This window comes from Bos indicus, chromosome 7 (genome assembly GCF_029378745.1).
Source record: "Bos indicus isolate NIAB-ARS_2022 breed Sahiwal x Tharparkar chromosome 7, NIAB-ARS_B.indTharparkar_mat_pri_1.0, whole genome shotgun sequence".
In the NCBI taxonomy this organism is placed as follows: Eukaryota; Metazoa; Chordata; class Mammalia; order Artiodactyla; family Bovidae; genus Bos; species Bos indicus.
This window is the reverse complement of record NC_091766.1, coordinates 12,038,517-12,058,671: the sequence shown is the minus strand read 5'-3', so window position 1 is coordinate 12,058,671 and position 20,155 is coordinate 12,038,517. Positions and strand designations below refer to the sequence as shown.

Genomic DNA, 20,155 nt, shown 5'->3' with positions numbered 1-20,155 from the left:
TGGAGCCCGTGTGTCACAAGAGAGAAGCTGGCTAACTGCAACGGAAGATTCCCCCTCCACCATCACCCCTGCCCTGGCCACATAAATAAATAAATAAATAAAAGGTGGTGGTTAAGTCATTAAGTCGAGTCCAGTTGTTTGGGAACCCATGGACTGTAGTCTGTCAGGGTTCTCTGTCCGTGGGATTTCCCAGGCAAGAATACTGGAGTGGGTTGCCATTTCCTTCTCCAGGGGATCTTCCCTATCCAGGGATCAAACCTGGGTCTCCTGCATTATAGGCAGATTCTTTACCAACCAAGCCACCAGGGAAGCCCAAATAAATAAATATTAAAAAAAGAAAAAGAATTGCTTCATTTGGTTCTCTAGAGTCTCATTATTCAAAGTGTGGTCCCCCAACCAGCACTGACTCCTTAGAAATGCAGAATCTCAGGCTGCATCTGAGACCTACTTATTTAGAATCCGTATTTTCACAAGATCCCTGGGGATTCTTGTATACATTTAATTTTGAGAAGTACTAGTTTAGTATATATGGAGTATAACAGAAGCGTTTAAAAACATTATTAAAAACCAATATGGCACTGATGTATGTAAATTAAATCATTATGCTATACTCCTTACACTTGTACCATTAAAGTAAAAGTGTTAGTGAATTCTCCAGGCAAGAATACTGGAGTGGGTTGCCATTCCCTTCTCCAGGGGATCTTCCTGACCCAGGGATCGAACTTGGGTCTCCCACATTGCAGGTGGATTCTTTACCATCTGAGCCACCAGGGAAACCTAACACTTAAACCATGCTGCCTGGCAATTATATCTCAATAAAACCTGAGAAAAAGAATACCTAATGTCAAAAAAAGAAAACACAGAGACTTAGAAAAACTGTTTTTCTTTTTAAAAAAGAAACAACCAAGATGATGTCCTAGTGGCAGGTGATAGAAAAGAAGAGGATGCTAATTAATAAAAGATCATTGGCTGTTTCAGCATTTAAGTTTTTGGGTTCCTCAATATACAAACACTGTAGGATCTTCTAGGTAGTGTTACGGAATATTGTTATAAAAAAGAGGGTGTCATTTCTGATTGGATGAGGTTCTGGCTTGGGAGATGCCTCCAAAAGCCTTGAACCTTGCTCATCCTTCAATTCTGACCCAGAGTGGCTTTTTCAACAACCGTTCCCTGCCCCCCCACCCCCCAGCAAAATAATGTAAGGTGAAAAAATGATTGACTCAGTAACAGCTAAAAGGATCTAAATTTCCCAAGCACTTACGTGTCAGTTGCTTTCAGGCCCTTTCCATCTACTACATCATTTAATTCCCGGAATGACTCAATCCCTAGTGGGATTTTACATTTTTCTCCATTTTACAGATTGAGAAAACTGAGGCCCAGAGACGTGGAGTCCCTTGGCCAAGGCGACCCGCAAGCACATGGAAGAGCCATACCATTCTGGGGGAGAGTTTTTGTAGTTTCCCTGATACAAGGGCGTGACAGTTTGCAGCTTCTGGAGCCAGATGACCTGGGTTCAAGGCTACTTATTAGATGTGTGACTTTGGGCAAGTCAGCTCTGTTTCCCCATCTGTGAAATGGGCTATGGCAATGCCATCTATCTTTGCGGGTTGGTAAGAAGCTGAAATGAGCGGCTCGGGAGAGTACCAGGTAGCTAGCTGATACTCCTTGGGTTTCATCGCTTCCACTTACTTCCTCCTGCGGTGCCTGCGCTCCTTGTCCTCCCTGCGCATGTCCGCGTCGTACGCTGGGGGAGGGCCATGCCGGTGCCGCCGCCTCCGCTCGCCGCCGCCGTCTGGGCCCTCGCTCTCGCCCTCGCCGCCCCGGGCCGGCCGGCTGCCCTCGCGGTGCCGGGACCTCCGATCGGCCTTGTCGTCCGGGGCCTCGTCGCCCGGCCTGCGGTGCGCCCGGTGCCGGCGGGGCTCTCCGTCGGCCCCGGTGCGCGGGGACCCGCTGCGGCTCTCGCGGCTGCCCGCCTGCCGGTGCGCGTGCCTCCGGTGCGGGTCGCCCGCCTTGCCCCGCTCCGCCTCGCCCTCCCAGAACCCCGGTTGCTCCAGGCCGCCCTCCCGGGCGTGGTGGTCCGACTCGCGACCGTAAGGCCCCTCCCGGCTCAGCTCGGCTTCCTGGCTGCCCGCCCAGGGCCTCCGGGTGTCCAGGCCCACGGAGCTGCTGGGGTCCCGGGCCCGGTCGTGGTAGCGGGCCTGTTTCCTGAGGAAGTCCTCGGCTCGCTGCTGCCCGAGGCGCTGGTCCACCGTGGGCTCGGCCGCCCGGCTCTTGTTGGTGTTGTTGTTACGGTTCTCCTGGGGGTCGACCACCAGCGGCCGGTCCAGGTGGGTCTTCATGTCGGGCCGCAGGTGGCGAGCGTAGGAGGCCTTCCAGCGCTCGTCTGGGTCCATCTCGTTGTAGAGTGCCTCCCGACTGGCCAGAAGATTCTGCTTCCTCATCTCGCTTGTCCGCTGCTCCCACACCGACTTGGCGGGCTTCTGGTTCTTCTGTTGCTCCTTCCTGTAAAGAAATCGTGCCGGGGTTATGGAACTGCTGGGCGTCGTGGCCTGCAGGGGCCACTCAGGCCAACAGGTGTGTGGGCCCCGGTGGAGATCTCAGCTCAGTTAGGTATTTCCACCTTGGTGGATGTCTTGCTCCAAGTGGGCATTTTCACCCAGATACCTATCTCAGTGGGCATCTTGACCTAGGTAGGCATTTCTGCTCAGGCAGGTACCTTGGCCCAGACAGACATCTTGACCCAAGTGGGCATCTCTGCCCAGGTGGGTATAACGGCCCAGTGGGCATCTCCACCTGTATCGGTACCTTGGCCCAGAAAGGCATGTTGACCTGGGTAGGGGGAGGTCTCTTGGACCAGGTGGGATATCTTGACTTGGCTGGGTATCTCCACCCAACTAGGTGTTTTAACGTGTGTGGAAAAACTCAACCTGGCTGGTCATCTCAGCCTTACAGGAGTCTCAGCCCAGGTGGGCATCTTGGGTATCCTGGCTTGGCTGGGCATTTCGTCTAATGGGGGGTCTCAGTCAGGTGTATGTTCATCAACTGACCTCTCTATTCCTCTTCAAGTTGTAGTACAGGGCCCCTGGGGGCGGTCCTGATGTTCAGAATACTCTTAATCTCTGAGACAGCCAATCATAATGAACACTGACCTGCAGCAGGTTCTGGAAGCCCTCGCATAGGCACTTGGGAGTCTTGAGACAGTGTCTCTATGGAGATGGTGAAAAACACCAGTGGGATTGTTGCTGGGGGTGCCAACTGAAGCCCTCAAACATTCAGATTTTTCCAGGCATTCTGTGTGTATCTATATTTGTATACAGACCATCACCTCCTATGGGCTTCCATGTCTGAGCATGTATCTCCCTGTGTTCTCCTTTCACAGCCACCTCCTTGCTTTCTGGGAAAGAAAGCCCCCTCTACATTGTCCAGTGATGCACTGCCCCACAGTGTTGCAAAGTCCCGGGACTACCCAACAAAGGCACGATTCAGAATATCGGTGTATCAGTCTTCTTGCCTGGAGAATCCCAGGGATGGGGGAGCCTGTGGGCTGCCATCTATGGGGTCGCACAGAGTCGGACACGACTGAAGTGACTTAGCAGCAGCAGCAGTGTTAATGAATCTTTCTTTAATCAAAACACCTTAACTCTCACCACCTGACCACCTCTGATCCACTAGCAAATTCTGGTTCACTCTTACCTTCACGATCTGTCTACAATTCAGCTATACCCATCACCTGCTCTGGCACCACCCTGGTCCATTCCTTATTATCTCTTTTGCAGGGAACAGTGCAGTCCTTTCCAACCTGGTCTCTTGCCCTTGCTCCCCTGATAGTACCTAGAGGGCACCTGAGTCCCTGTTCCTCCTTAAGAACTGTCCATGTGTCTCCCCTGGCTCAGAACAAAATTCTCTGTCTTCCCCACTGCCCAAAAGGCCCTACAGGATCTGTTCATCACCTGTCTGCCTCTACCTCCTGCCACTTCTCCACCCCCACTCACTCTACTTTAGTTACATGGGCTTCTTTCTGGTACCCTAACCACACTGGCACGTTCCTGCCTCAGGGCCTTTGTACATGCTGTTCCCACTGCCTGAGATGAGCTCCTCCCTCACCTTCTTCAGGCTTTGTCACCTGAGACCACCCCTGACAATTTCACTTAAATCATAACGCTCATCACTCCTAGCCCTCCCTATACACCTCAACCTCTTTTTAATGCTGTATTTTCAGCAACAGTGTCTGGCACAGAGTATGTGTTTATTAACTATTTCTTGACTGAAAGTGGGTGGGAGGGCAGAAGTACTTTTTCCTAAGGCTCAACGCAGTTAGGGACTGCTCCCTGCCCCCAAATCCTTGACTGGGAGGGTGCAGAGGCTGAGGAGCCCAGAGAGCATCTCAGAGTTGGTGGCACTTACACAGCTATGGACATGTTGGCTGCAGACAGAGGACTCACTTCTGCCACCTCTTTGGCTTTCTGGAGGGCGAGTTTCTGGTTGGCAGCCTCTTCTTCTTCTTGTTCATCCTAAAAGGCACATAGGATCCCTGTTCACAAACTATGAACTGGGCCTTGGGGCTGCATCTCTGACCCTACTGTTAACCAGGGGCATCATTTGAGATATTTACAAACAGGTCTGGCTTGGGTATCAACCAATCAGAGCTGAGGCCCCCTAATTGGAATGTATACTCATTGGTTAAGTGTACTGCTATCCCCTTCATGTCCAGGCTTGATATCCAGCTCATTCTGAACCCTATTTTAACACACAGAAGAAAGGAAAAAGACTGCCTTCCTTTCCCACAATGGAGATTTTTCTGTAACTCTGTCTCAGTGAGCTGGAAATTAATGCAAAGATTTTCCTCTCATTCTACTTCCTGGGTCATTTAAGCTCTCTGAACCAAGACTTTAAATAAAACACCAATAAGCCCCCACGTGCAGAAAAATCTGGCACCCACAGCCCATCCCATGCACTGCCAACAGCCTCCAGAAGGGGAATCAGGAGAGGAACTTAGATTCTCAGCCAGTTAGGTTCAGAGAGGAGGAGGATGGGGGAAGATGTTTTATAAAATACATACAGAAAAAGACGTTTTGGGGCTTTAAATCCTTCTTCAGCCTTCATGCAGGGCCTCATTCGTAAAACAGAAAAGCCAACAAAGAAAAAGCAAAGAAAAAGCAACGAGAAAGAAATGGCCAGAGACAAACCCGCCAATAAGCAAGATCATGCGGTGGCAGGGCACCTCTCCCACTGCGCTGGGATCTCTGGGGCAAGAAGCAACCTTACCACCTCGGAAATGGTCAGATCAGGACACTCTGTGTCAGTGACAACACAGGGGTGGGACTCGACTGGCCACCCTGCTCTCCCAAGTCCACCCCTCTTTCTGGCATCACATCCAAGCATTTCTGAGAGCCGAGTCCCTGGACTACTTGCCTCGGATACACTGCAAATGCACAAATGCAGATTCCCAGGCCTGAAGAACCTGGCCCGGGCCCCAGCACCTGCGTTTTCAACAAGCTCCCAGGTGAGTCTGAAACACGCTCGAGTTCAAGCCGTGCAGCATATGGTTAGAAGCACAAATTCTGGATCCGTCTGGATTCAAATAGCAGCTCCTCCACTTTCTGCTTACCTTGGACGAAGTCTTTCTTTGTACCTCACAGTCTTCGTCTAAAATTTCAACTCCTAGACTTCCCTACTTCATATTTCTCCTTAGCACTTATCACTAGCTGACAAGTTTCTTTCTCGTCTATCTCTTCTGCTAGAATATCAATGAAGGCAGAGATCTGTCTGTTTTATTCCTGGCTATTTCCCTGGCCCCTAGACCAGGCCCTGTTCACAGCAGGTGCTCAATAAATGCTTTTCAATGAATAACAAAGTCTGTAAAATGGGGCTCAGAGAATTTGCCTATGAGGTTTTCTGTGAGGGCTAAATGAGATAAAAACCTGTCTAACAACAAGGTCCTATGATGTAGCACAGGGAACTATAGTTAAAACCTTCTAATAAACTATAATAAAAATATGAAAAATAATCTATGTTTGTAACTGAATCACTTTGCTGTACACCAGAAACGAACACATTATAAATCAAATATACCTCAATCAAAAAAAAATTAACCACATCAGGGGCTGAGTGGGGTCCCTGCCACATTTTAAATGCCCAAGAAATGCTTGTGGAATAAACGAAGGGAAGAATGAGGGTCTGGATGACATTTCACAGGCGATGAGCTTTCTCCCTCTCTTTTCCCACCCTCCTGGGGCACCCCCTCCCCGACGACAGCCCTTGAGGATGGGGTCTTGGAACCTAGATGAGCTCATGGTTAAAATCAGCCCCTGGAACAGTGACACCAGTCAGCCCCATGGTGGCCAGGACTGTGGCCGTATGCTAGGGGGTGGCAGAGATTTCCGTCTTTCCTCCAGTCAGGGCTGGGCCTGGGAAACTCTCTCTCCCTCCTGCCATGGCTGGCAGATGGACGGTTGGCAGTCTTCTCAGTTCAGTTCGGTTCCCTGAATATGGCCTGTGTACCTTAAGGCATGGGGGATGGGGTGGTGAAGCTGAGGCAGGCCCCAGGCCTGGCCCTCCTGAATGATTCTGCATATGTTCTCTTAATGTGATAGGGCTGCAGGTGAAAGACTTGGGCTAGACCACGACCACCTCCTAACATGCCTCTGTTCCAGACAGCTTCCCCTCAAACTGCAAAAGGTGCTCGGCTTCCCTTGTGCGGTACAGTACCCGTTCAACCCTTCCTAGCAGCCCTGCTCAGGGGCTATCCAGAGGGCATAAGCTGTGTTCCTGAAAGCAATGTTGCCTTCTTTGTGCCTAGCTGAGGTGGACCTGAATCCCAGGGAGTACAGGGCTGCCCTAAGGGCATTTGGCATAAGATTTTGTCCAAATAATCCAATACCACTGACCATGAATGAAAACTGGGCTGCTTCCTCACATGAACAGTTCATACCCCCACACCCCAAATTCCTTTCTGATTTCATTTACTGTGCTCTGCTCTTTGAGGGATCACACCTCTGCTCTTTCAGTTCCTAGCTGTGTGGCAAGGTCCTGGCCTCTCTCGGCCTCAGTTTTCCCATCTGCAAAATGGGGATAACAGTTACTCCCTATCTCATGCTTTCTGGTGTCTGCCATACGAGAGGGGCCATCACATTTCCTTTGGTGGTTGTTAATTTTTATTTTGATCGTTACCTGCTCAGCTGGGGCTCAAATGAAAGTTGGCAGGGTGTGTGGGTAAAGAACTCAGGCTCTGGAACTTGCCAAGTCTGGGTTTGAATCCTAGCCTTCCCTTTCCCAGCTCTGTAAAATGAAGAGCTGTAGCTCCGGATCTCTGGTCATGCGAAGTGACTTACAGAGGTTCCTGTTATTGATCACTTCCTGTATGCCCCAAATTATGCTGAGCTCCTGACATGTATAGCATGATGCTTTAAATAATAGCAGCTGTCATCATCCCATCTGGGGTCGGTGATTCTGCCTTTCTGAACCTCAGTCCCCTCTTCTGCCAAAGGGAAATGACAGTTACACCTGGAACCATGAGCATCATATAATTCTTTACTGCTGCTGCTCAGTGGTGAAGTCCGGCCAGTTCCCAAGCTCACGGGGACACACACTGAGCCTCAGAACCTTGTCTGGGCTACTCTCCATCTGTCCCCTCCTTCCGGGTTTAGGGTGCTGACAGTGCCTGCTCGCCTGGAGGCTGCCGCATTCCTTGGAAGCCCCTCGACACTGCCCACTCCCTATAAACGGGCACTCTGGTGGAGTTTGCCATCTGCTTCCTGCAGCAACCCTGCTGCCTTAACCACCCCCACCTCCGCCCTCCTTTGCTGAAGAAGCCACTTGATGAGGGACAGTCTATTTTGGGGGTGGGGGAGGAGGTGCCTTTCTCCCTGGCACAGTGAAGCCGGGACAAAGGCTCTGACCCCAGCTCCTGTCCCCCTACCCCACCCTACCCCCTGCCTGGCACGGTCCTGATCTGCCATGAGCAGGTGGTAACTTTGCACAGCAACATTCTCCCACCAACTCCACCTTGGTGAGCTCCTGGGCGTTAGCCAGATTATCCACCGCGATGGCCAAGAACACGTTCAGGAGGGTGTCTGCAAACGCTGGAGTTAGGGAAAGCATTGCCACATGAACCCTGATATCTGGGACTCCTGAACCCCTCCCTTATGCTTCCCCTGCTCTCCCTGAGGCCCCAGGCTCATCCGCCCCCCCAGAGGATACAGTTCCCGAAGAGCGTCAGCACGATGAAGTAGATGGAGAACACCATGCCACCTTGCACGCCCCCCTGAGACTTGATGCCGTCATACATGACCTCGTTCCAGTCTTCGCCCGTCAGGATCTGAAAGGGGAGGGAGAAACACACAGCCAACCCCCCCTCAACCTTGGGCCCCTCAGAGATGCAGCTGTGGAGCCGGAACCTGGCGTGTGGGCCCTTTCTCGGCCCGTGTCTCTGGGTGGGGATGGTCTTGGCCGTTTGCGAGAGGAAAGGGCTGTCCTTGCGTGGAGGAGCTCTCAGCCTGTTCTAGCAAAAAGTGACCCTGGAAGAGGAGTTTCAGATCTTTCTGGTTTTCTCTGATATGATAGGGAGATTTTGCTATAGGCTGAGTCATATATGTTGAGGCTATAAACCCTCATGTGATGTTATTTAGAGATGGGAGGGAATTAGGATTAGCTGAAGACATGATGGTGGGGCCCTCATGAGGGGATTGTGTGCTCAGTCGTGTCCAACTCTTTGTGACCGCCATGGACGGGAGCCTGCCAGGTTCCTCTGTCCATGGGATTTTCCAGGCAAGAATACTGGAGTGGGTTGCCATGCCCTTCTCCAGGGGATCTTCCTGGCTCAGGGACAGAACATAGATCTCCTGCATTGGCAGGCGGGTTCTTTACCACAAGTGCCACAATGAGGGGATTAGTGCCTTTATAAGAAAAGACAGCAGAGAATTTGGTCTCTCTCTGCCTCTCTGTCTCCCTCCCTCCCCCTGCTGTGTGTGAGAGAAGTGACAAGGCGGTTGTCTACAAGCCAGAAGACAGTCCTCACCTGGAATCAACCCTGGATGCACCCTGATCTACCTCCAGCCTTCAGAACTGTGAGACGTAAATTTCTCTTGCTATATATCCACAGGTACTTCTGGACTGCTGTATCTGGGGGTGGGGATGGTGGTGGTACAGGTGATCAGAGGAAGCCTCAGGTAAAGAGACGCAAGTGCTGGCAAACAGGCAAGATGCTGACGTGTATGGGAAGGGCTAAAGGGATGTGTATGCAGGATCTACACGGTTGTTAAAAAAATATCCAGCTTCCCTCCTTTGCATTATTTCCATGAAAGTGAAAAAAAGTGAGAGTGTTAGTTGCTCAGTCAAGTCCAGCGCTCTGTGACCTCATGGACTGTAGCCTGCCAGGTTCCTCTGTCCATGGAATTTTCCAGGCAAGAGTACTGGAGTGGGTTGCCATTCCCTTCTCCAGGGGATCTTCCTAACCCAGGGATCAAACCTGGGTCTCTCCTGCATTGCAGGCAGATTTTTTACCATCTGAGCCACAAGGGAAGCCCCATTATTTTCATGAGGATAAAGTAAATATGAAAGAACTCCAAAGATGTTAATCCATTAGGTAGGGTTTTGCAGTCTTGGCACTGCTGGCATTTGGGAACTTCCTCTTGTCCTGTGCACTGCAGGGTATTAAGCAGCATCCTTGGGCTCTACCCATTAGATGCCAGTAACACCCCCACACCCCACTTGCGACAACCCTAAAATGTTTCCAGATACTTCTAGGTGTCCTTGGGGGACAAATACCTCTTGGGCAACAAGCCCTGTGCTGAAGACATATGGGCGGTGATGACTACTATCGATAATCATTGATGTAAAGGCTCAGAATTTCATGGATGGTTTCCCTTTCCAAGCCCCTGTCTACAGGTCTCATTCAGAAGTTCCCCTTCCCCCAGGAGAAGAGAGGAGTGAAGTCACATTTTCCCATAAACTTTCTGTTCTCTAAAGAGACAGAACCCACATGGAACGGCTCTGGAAGTCCCAGCTTGGCCAGTTCTAAACCTTGGGGCATGTGCCTACATGGGTGCAGAAGTTGGTTTGGCGGGACCACCCACGGTCAATCTGTCTGCTTTGGAATACGGAATTGGGGTGTCTTCCAGTCACGGGGAAGATGGTGTATTATCGATGTCTATTATTTTCTATATTCTGATGCTTTGACATATGGGAGGGGTCTTACTGATCCTGGGGGGAGTCAGGACTAGCTAATTCTTAGAGTTAGTAAACAATTTGCCTGTGGGTGTGGTTTAAAAAATGAAAACCAACCAATTCAGAGCCCACACTCCAAACCATCTCCACTACTGGGCTCTTACACTTAGGCCAATATTCTACTGTTGGAATTAGCCCAGGGTCAGGTTCCATATAACTCAAGACAGCTCCAGGACTTGCCGAAATTATTCAAACTAGCCAATCCTAAGCCTGATTAACCTGCCTTACCCATTTCTTCCTGTGGAACAGCCACAATAAAGGCTCCTGCCCACATTTCCTGTCCCCCTCCTAATGAACCCTGGTGCTTCTCCATGGGGCCCTGCATTCATGGGACTGGGTGAAGGTTGTACCTGAAAAACTGTCATTATTGCTGCTGGAAAAGTGTCGAAGTTGGTAGGAGGAGTCCCTTCATCGAAATTAAACCTGTGGAGAGGGCACAAACATTTCACGTTGGTCCCACCCTAGGCGTGTGAGGGCTTGGCTCAGTATCTTGTTTCCAGGGCAACATCGCCAGCATCTCTGTTTCCCTTAGAAAGACATACTGAGTGGTACCCAGGGCCCTGCCCATCTGGGTGGGTGCACTGGGCATCATCCAGGCCATGAGGAAGGCAGACTGTGTGGTGCAGGTGGGCCTGGGTCTCTGGAGGCAGTGAGCAAGGTAAGGGTGGGAGGCCCTGGGCTGGACCCCAGGGAAGCAGAAGTCAAGAGAAGCTGCTGAGCACTTACTGGCCGCCAAAGAGTTGCATTCCCAGAAGGGCAAAGACGACGATGAATAGGAAAAGGAGGAACAACAGGCTGATGATGGATTTCATGGAGTTGAGAAGAGAGACGACCAGGTTCCTGAGAGATGCCCAGTACCTGCCAAGAGAGGCCAGGGTTGGGGTATGGGGGTCAGGCTGGGGCCAGGGTGGCAGCAGCTGAGCCCATCTTCCCAACATGGGAAGGAGGTGACCCCGCCCCAGCCCCCATCCCCACCTTGGGATGCCAGGGAACCCAAAGACTTACTTTGTGACTTTGAAAATACGCAATAACCTGAGGGCTCGTAACACACTGATTCCAAAGGATGTGCCGGGTTTTATGACAGCCCAGATGACCTCAAAGATACTCCCGATGATGACCTAGAACAGAGGATCCCGGTCTTGTGTCCATGCTCCTTGCAAATGTGCCTGGGTCTGGACCTTGCAGGAACCCAGTCCAACTCCCCCCACTCAAATGAAATCATAGTGAGTGTCTCACACGCCTCTTATCCCTTCTCTTTTTAAACTTATTAACATGAGTGCAAAGAATTCCTGAAACATAATTACAAATTGAATGCCCATGCAACCACCATCTGCGTCGAGAAATAGAGCATGTCAGCACCCTGAAAGCCTCTGGGGAACCCTAGACATAGCCACCACCCTGAATTTTATAATAACTATTTCCTTGCATTAAAAAAATTGAGGTGAAATTCACACAACAGAAAATTAACCAGAATGGTTCATTTAAAATAATGCACGATTCAGTGGCATTTAGCATGTTCACAGTGTATAACCATCACCCTTCTCTACTTTTGAAACATTTCCATCGCTCCCAGAGGAAACCCTGGACCCATGAGCAGTTGCTCTCCAGCCCCCTCCTCCCAGCCCCTGGCAACCTCTAATCTACTTTCTGACTCTGGAGATTTGCCTGTTCTGGATATAAATGGAATTACGTAATACGTGACCTTTTATGTCTGGCTTCTTTGACTTATGTTTTCGAGGTCTTTGCCTTAAAGTGTTCAAGGATCCTCTGAAATCCATATAGCTTGGTCTTGTCCGTCTGAACTTTCATGAGCAGAATCATGCTATATGGACTAGTTCTGCCTCCTGTGCGATACCATGTGGCTGATGGGTGTGGCTACTGTTGGCTGCCTCTCGCTGGTGCAGAGAACTGCATTATTTATATACAACTTATTTATCCACCCTACTGCAAAGGGAGATTTGGGTCATTTGGCTTGGGACTAGTGAAGCCGCTCAAGGCATTGTTGTATATGTCTCTTAGGTGTCCGCATAAGTTTCTCTAGAGTGAATCCCCAGAAGTGGATTTGCCAGGTCATCCTTTACTTTCCAAAATGGGTCCGTAAATTTCCCCTTGCACTGGCAGTGGTTGGGGAGGGTTCTGGGAGCTCTGTATCTTCATCAAAGTTGGGGATTATCCTCTGATTCCTTTTGCACTCAGCAGGATCTGTCATACCCAGGCGTGACCCTACTTCTCTCTCTCCTGTGTCCCCAGGTATCAACCATTCTAAGCACATCAGCTGGGGAATGAACTCCTTAGAAACCAGAGCACTTACCCCACAATCAAAACAGTTGAAGGAAGAGTGGAAGTAAGGCCGCGTCCCAAGCCCGTACATTTTTATAAACATTTCGGACATAAAGAGTCCTAAGAAAATGAATTCTGCATAGTCTAGAAAGGGAGGGGGGAAAACAGAGAGGAGATTAGATTTGTGCTAGGTGGCTCTGACGTTCCTATTAAGTGAAACTTGGCTGGTGGGTTCCTGGGTGCTTACTATGGTTTTTTAAAAATTAATTAAGAAAATTTAAAATTGAAGTATAGTTATTTCAGGTATGGGCTTCCCAGGTCGCTCAGTGGTGAAGAATCTGCCTGCCAGTGTAGGAGATGCAAGTTCGATCCCTGGGTTGGGAAGATCCCCTGGAGAAGGAAATAGCAACCCACTCCAGTATTCTTGCCTGGAGAATCCTATGGACAGAGAAGCCTGGTGGAGTGTAGTCCATGGGGTTGCAAAGAGCTGGACACGACTGAGCAACTGTACACGCACGCTTATTCCAGGTATATATAATTGAATCAGAAAAGTGATACAGTTATACATACATACATATATGTGTGTGTGTGTGTAGATATTCTTTTCCATTATAGGATACTACAAGGCATTGAATATAGTTTCTTATGCTATACAGTAGAGCCTCATTGTTTATTTTATACATTTTCCTATGTTTTTAAAATGAGCAAGCAATTATACTCCAATAAAAATTAATTAAAAAGAAACGAATGAATGAACTAACTGGCTAATAACTAACTCTATAACTAACAAAGTACTATTACTAAGAATTATGTAATAATACATAAGAATTATGACTCAACTGCTTTTATATGCTTGAGCTCCAAAGGACTGATAGAAATATTAATGGAAATCATAACAGTGTCCTATTTGTAATCCTCGTGTTAGGGACTTAGTTGGGAGTGCCAAAGGCAACCAATCTAAGGCATGGCTTTTCTCCCAACTAGGAAAACTCATTGGATATCCCCTAGAAATCCTGTCTTGCTAATGTCTAAAAGTCTTGATGTAAGACAAAGCCTTTTGTTTTTCAATGAGAATGCATAATGGTGAAAATTTTGCCTTGGGAAGAGGTAACTATGAGTATTTGTTTGCTCCAGCAAAGAAACGGTTAATAGCAATTCCTTTTCTAAGAGGGTTTTCTTGGTGGGGTAGGAAGATGAGTGGTCAGGAAGGGCGTGAGCAGTCACCTTTCAAAGGGGAAAGAGAGGTAAGGAGAGATTCTGAGAGGAAGAAAGCATATAGAAATCGAAGACAGAGGCCTCAAACTTCTAAGAATTCCATTCTGGTCACATAGCTAGCTCTGTTTGAAGGTGAAGAGTATTTGTTATATCACGCATATCACTCTCTTTTAAAATGGTATAAGACTTTTTTCTAGTTCTTTGTGATTTTATTCTGGCTGTGCCACGCAGCTTGTGGGACTTTAGTTCCCTGACCAGGGACTGAACCTGGGCCCTCAGCAGTGAAACTGCTGAGTTCTAACCACTGGACCACCGGGGAATTCCGTAGTATATCATTCTTAAATCAATTTTAACAAATTTATTTATTTATTGGGCTGTATTGGGACTTAGTTGTAGCACGTGGGATCTAGGTCCCTGACTGCCTGCACTGGGAGTGCTGAGTCTTAGCCATTGGATCACCAAGGAAGTCTCTATATCCTTCTTTTAAGAGGTGATTTGAACTGACTGTCAAGGTCTTTCCCACTCATTCATGATTACTGAACCTTCCCTTAGTTTTAGGACCCCAGGGAGCTTTCAGTGTCTGAGGGAAACTCTGGGGTCTCCAGAGCCCCCAAGACTGAAACGTCAGTGAGGAAATCTGTCTGTAACATCTGATGCATTCCAAAAGCCCCCAGAAGAAATTCGGGGAGGACGTAAGAATTTCCAAGATGCTTGTTTCCCAGTTACCATGGAATCATGAGAGTTGGTGACACACAAGACCTGAGAGAATTACTGATCTCTAAGCACTGGTGGATCTGGAAGAAGTTTCAGTGTCATCAAATCCAATTTCTCCCAAGTATAGAAGAGAAATGTGAGACCCAGAGAAACGACTACACTTCATTGATTACAACACATATTTTTGTTCATGTTTTGACATCTCCGAAACTGGGGTGTAATTTAAAACCAGCCTGCCCTAGTTTAGATGGCAGCATTGTTTCATTTCTTAGTGGCACATAAAATAAAAATAAAAGAGTGCCATATAATTGACGAGGTGGCTCAGTGGTAAAGAATCTGCCTGCCAAGCAGGAGACCTAAGTTCAATCCCTGGGTTTGGAAGATCTCCTGGAGAAGGAAATGGCAACCCAATCCATTGTTCTTTTTTTAAAAAAATCATTTATTTATTTGGCTGTGCTGGGTCTTAGTTATGATGTGTGGGGGCTTCTCTCTAGTTGTGGAGCATGGGCTTATTTGCCCTGTGGCACGTGGGATCTTAGATCCCTGACCAGTGATGGAACCCGTGTCCCTTGCATTGGAGGCGGATTCTTAACCACTGGACCACCAGGGAAGCCCCCACTGCGTTGTTCTTGCCTGGGAAATCCCATGGACTGAGGTACCTGGCGGGGTACAATCCACGGGGTCGCAAACAGTCGGACACATTTAGCAACTAAACGGCAGCAGCAATAACTGAAGATGTCTTCATTTGATGGATAATGGTAATAATTTGTCCAAGGTCACACGGAGAGTTGGGGGCAGAGCAGGCACTGAGAACCCAGGGTACCTAATGATCACGGCAGGGATGTACCATCAGATATAGCTTGGGTTCAAATCCTGGCTACATCATTAACTAGCTGTGTGACTCTGGGCAAGTTACTTAACCTCTCTGGGTCACAGTTTTCTCAACTGGAAATTGATAATTAAAGGACGTTTATAGACAGAAAGGCCCCAGGCAGGCAGGAAGTCTCAACCCCCTGTTCCCCAACCAGGACAGACAAAGCAAGGTGATTAGTGGGGACAATATGGGAGATTAAAAATAGGCTACCCGAGGAGGTTAAGACAAAAAGTAAATAGTTCTCATTTGTAAGAGACTCCAGGGGGACCAAATGCAATTACTAAGGTTGGAACTAGGTCAGAGCTCTCGGAAGGAGAACTGGCCCCTGGGGAGTGTCCTGGGGGGGTGGTCAGCCAAAGTGACTGGGAACAATAAGGGTTACAAGGGGACAATGACCTGCACCAGACACCCAGGCCTCATGAGGCTGAAGACTTGATTTCTCCAGTGGTTGCGTGGGTTAATCTGAACCAGGTCAGAAGGGCAGAGAATCTACAGACCTAATTCAGACAAGCCAAAAGATGCAGGAGGAGGGCAACCAGCAGGCAAAAAGGTTTTGGGGAGTCCTCACTTGGGGCCCATACGCCAGAGCCAAGGCATCCAATTGCCTTCCTCACTTTCCAGCCACTACCCTTGTTGAATTCTCAGAGCTCTTTACTTTTTAAGCCCTGCTCATAGATCTTCCCTCCTTTCCTGCTTCTCCCCGAACGTGGTCAACAATTTTGATACTGCTGCTGCTGCTGCTAAGTCGCTCCAGTCGTGTCTGACTCTGTGCGACCCCATAGATGGCAGCCCACCAGGCCCCCCACCCCCGGGATTCTCCAGGCAAGAACACTGGAGTGGGTTGCCATTTCCTTCTCCAATGCATGAAGACAAAAAATGAAAGTGAAGTCGCTCAGTCGTGTCCGACTCTTTGAGACCCCATGGACTTCAGCCTACCAGGCTCCTCCGTCCATGGGATTTTCCAGGCAAGAGTACTGGAGTGGGTTGCCATTTTGATACTATCTCATGTTAATTCCTGAAATTTGGGGACAGGCCCAAAAGGGCAAAGTCTTGGAAATCCTGGTTTTCACTGCAGGAGCAAGATGTTCTCACAGTTGTTGGAGGCTATTGTCTAGGAATGAATCCGAGACATAAGGAAGTCAAAAAGAACAAGAGAGGAAAGGGGAAAGAAGCAGAAGATTTGAAAGAAAAGAGACGAAGCAGAGAGAAATGAGAAGAAAAGATGAGTACAACATACAGGTTACTTTTTTGTCTCTAATGCACCTTCATCTCTCAACCATAAATTTGATTCCCAGGGATGCACCTAGAAATCATATGTATGTTTCTGTATCTGGCTGTCTTGCAGTCTGACCCTCTCTGTCTTTATTTCAATGCACCTCTATGTGCCTTTCTTAGAAAGTGATCATGTGTCTGATGGCCCAAATTCCAGCTTCCAGCTCTCAGGCGCCCCCTCCCCCAAATTGGGCTCTGTCATTGAGGCAGCAGGAACTTCAGCCCTATCTCCAGTTATAAACGGGGCCCAAGTAAAAGGGGAAAGAGGGAACACATACTGCCAAAGAAAGAGAACTAGAGAAAGGGTGTGAGGAAGGGATCAGGGAGCCGGTGGGGATGGGGCCAGGCGGTACTCACAGAGGAAGTCGGAGAGCCACTCAGGCTGGTTGTAGTGAACGATAGCGACACACAGCGTGTTGAGGGCTACCAGACTGAGCACAGTCCAGTAGAAGGCCTGAGTTTTGACCATGCGGCGGATGTAGAAACGCATCCTCCTCTCCTTTTTGTGAAAAAAAGTTGAGTTCTCCAGCTTGGCACTTTTAATGCTGGCTCGGGCGAAGGGAGACCCTGCCAGGGAAAGGATGGAGAATGTCAGGGTGTTCCTGCAGAGGAAATTAACCGATGTGTGGCCCAGGCACGGATTTTGGCCAGGGAACCCATTAGCTTCCCAAGCAGGCAAGCCCCTGGGGAACCATTATGACTCAGGGGCTTAGCTTTCCAGAGATGGGACTTATGAGAAGGTAATGTCCCTGAAAATAACAGTGCTAGAAATAACCAGAGTGCTCAGGATGTGGTGGTAGGGGGCTTCCTTGGTCGTTCAGGAGTAAAGAAACTATCTGCAATGAAGGTAGATGTGGGTTCAATCCCCGGGTGGGAAGGGCATGGCAACCCACTCCAGTATTCTTGCCAGGAAAATGCCTTAGACAGAGAAGCCTGGTGGACTAGAACCCATGGGGTTGCAAAGAGTCAGAAATGACTGAAGTGACTGAGCATGGCATGGCATGGCTCAGAATGGGGAGGCTTATGGCTCTCCATTGCTGGAGTCATCGTTCTGTATCTCCCTCTCCTGGCACTGTCTGATCACTCTAGGGGTCATGCTACAGGGTGGGATGAGGCTGGAACCTCTGCTCAGGACTCCCAGTGCAGACGCAGCCGGCAGAGCTGAATACACCGTTCTTGGAAAGCCTCCAGGAGGAGGTATGGCTAGGATCCTAGTTTATCATGGACATTTCACTTTAAAAATAATCACCAAAGAATGAGCCAGCTGTGCCCTCTGCTCACATATATTTTTGCTCTTAAGCATTTATAAGGCACCTACTATGCCAGGCTCTGTCCCAGGTGTTCAGGATACATGTTATCAGAGTCCTGCACTCCTGGGATGGATACTCCAGTGTGGGAGCCAGAGAGCAAACATAATATACTAAGTAGGACTTCTCTGGTCGTCCAGTGGTTAAGAATCCGCCTGCCAGTGCAGGGGACTTGAGTTCAACACCTGGTCCGGGAATATTCCACATGCTGCATAGCAACTAAGCCCGTGTGCCACAACTACCGAAGCCCGTGTACCCTAGAGCCCACCTGCTGCAATTGCTGAAGCCTGTGCTCTGCAACAAGAGATGTCACCACAATGAGAAGCCCCCAAACCAAATGAAGAGTAGCCCCTGCTCGCCATAACTAGAGAAAGCCCACGTGCAACTCAAACATAAATAAATAAAAAATTAATAGTGTGATGGAAGGTGCAAAGTGCTTTGAAAAAAAAGAGAAAGCAGAGCCAAATAAGGGGACCTGGAGCCCTAGGAGGGACCACTGGGCAAGCTGCAGCATTGAACCAAGGCGTTAAGGTGAAGGGGTTGGCCTGAGTCACCTTAGTATCTTAGGCAGAGGAAAGAAACAGCAAGTGGAAAGGCCCTGAGGTGGGAATATGCCTGCCTGACGTATTTGGGGAACAGCATAAAGAAAACAGTATGGCTGGAGTGAAGTGGTTCAGGTGAGAAAGAGGAGGAGGTGAGGGCGGGGGGTGGGGCTTGGCAGGTTCTGAAGGGCCTTGGGGGCTGCAGGGACAAACGGGGCTTTTGTTTTGAGTGAGGCGGGAGGTATGGAGGCAAGAGGAGCGTGACTTGACTTAGGGGTTCAGACGTCCTCTGGCTGCTGTGGCACGGAACAGACCGTGGAAGGCAAGGGAGGAGCCGAGCGGGGATGACTGCTCTAGTCCAGACAGATGATGACCAGGGCTGGACTCCATGGCAGCTGAGGAGGAGGCAGGCTGGGCCGATTTGGGGTGTATTATTATTTTCAATTTTCTCTATTATTGTTTATTTTTGGCTGTGCTGGGTCTTCACTGCCGCTCAGGCTTCCTCTAGCTGCAGTGAGTTGGGGGGTTACTCCTCGTTGTGGTGTGTGGGCTTCTCTTGCCGTGGAGCACAGGCTCATAGCTGTGGCACACAGGCTTTGTTGCTCCAAGGCATGAGGGATCTTCCTGGACCAGGGATCAAACCCATGTTCCCTGCATTGGCAGGTGGGCTCTTTAACCCACTGAGCCACCTGGGAAGCCCTGGGGTATTATTATTTAAGGTATATTTCAACATTTGTTGATGGATCAAGCGTGGGTAGAAGAGAGGGAGAAGCCAAAGTTTTTGGACTGAGAGCCCCAGGAGGGACAAAGCTGTCATCCACTGAGAATGGACAGGTTTGTGGGGGAGGTTCAGGGCTCAGCTTCACATAGATTGATTTTGTGTTCTAAAATATCTCCTCTTGAAAATCTTCCATTGCATTCATTAGTTTATTCTTCTTCATTGGAGGATTCATTCTTTCATTTATTCATCAGTGTGCTCATTCATTCACCCATTTGCTCACTCATGGGTATGCGTGTCACGCATTCATTCATTTATTCTTTTATCATTTATTCATTTATTCATTTCCTTTATCATTATTCATTTATTAGTGCACTCATTCATTTCTGTGTGTTTTTTTTTTTTAATTTATCTATTTATTTTTTAAATTTGCCATACATGTGGAATCTTAGTTCCCTGACCAGGAATCGAACCTGTGGCCTCTGCATTGGAAATGCAGAGTCTTAACCACTGTACCACCAGGGGAAGCTCCCATCCATTCATTTCTTCTTTCATCATTTATTCACACATCCGTCCATCCATCCATTCATTTGTTCATTTGCACATTAATCCATGAAGCACTGTCCATCAACCTCACACCAGCCAAACCCAAAAAACATCTCTCAGAATGCCACTTCCTATTAGCAAAATTCTAAACACAGATTGTGAGTTGGCATCCCAGGGGCCATACTGGTTCATCTGAGACTTGTGAAGGTTGAAAGTATTGGTCTACATTTAAAAACTGGGAGATTTTCCATACAAATATGGATTTCAGCTTCTCATGAATGAAAATAACAGCTGACATTTATCGAACATTTAACAGGCACTGCGGGGGATGCAGTTTACACAGTAAGTGCCTCATCACAACCTTAGGAAGTAGGGACCATCACTAACCTCCTTTTACACCCCAAGGAAACAGAGGCTGAGGGGAGTCCAGTAATTGACTAAGAAGCTTCAGGTCAGTTCAGAG

General features: G+C 48.7%; 1 protein-coding gene, 1 long non-coding RNA gene and 1 other non-coding gene across 6 annotated transcripts in view; 1 reads left to right on the top strand and 2 right to left on the bottom strand.

Moving 5' to 3' along the window:
- Window positions 1-20,155, bottom strand: part of CACNA1A (calcium voltage-gated channel subunit alpha1 A) — a 254,178-nt gene that overhangs the window by 81,097 nt on the left and 152,926 nt on the right. For 3 of the 4 annotated variants that reach the window (XM_070792700.1, XM_070792697.1, XM_070792699.1), the window contains 9 exons: window positions 16,937-17,146; window positions 12,536-12,648; window positions 11,230-11,342; window positions 10,951-11,082; window positions 10,575-10,647; window positions 8,200-8,317; window positions 8,005-8,072; window positions 4,405-4,511; window positions 1,690-2,502 (listed from right to left, as the gene is read on the bottom strand). In XM_070792700.1, the coding sequence (XP_070648801.1) occupies window positions 1,690-2,502; window positions 4,405-4,511; window positions 8,005-8,072; window positions 8,200-8,317; window positions 10,575-10,647; window positions 10,951-11,082; window positions 11,230-11,342; window positions 12,536-12,648; window positions 16,937-17,146 (1,747 nt within the window). The remainder of the gene's footprint in view (window positions 1-1,689; window positions 2,503-4,404; window positions 4,512-8,004; window positions 8,073-8,199; window positions 8,318-10,574; window positions 10,648-10,950; window positions 11,083-11,229; window positions 11,343-12,535; window positions 12,649-16,936; window positions 17,147-20,155) is intronic. The other variant, XM_070792698.1, reaches the window with a different exon arrangement.
- On the top strand, window positions 2,407-4,980 carry LOC139184067 (uncharacterized). The gene is made up of 2 exons (XR_011567503.1): window positions 2,407-2,574; window positions 3,380-4,980. It is a non-coding gene; the product is annotated as an uncharacterized lncRNA (long non-coding RNA).
- Window positions 19,599-19,672, bottom strand: TRNAG-UCC (transfer RNA glycine (anticodon UCC)). The gene has a single exon. It is a non-coding gene; the product is annotated as a tRNA-Gly (tRNA).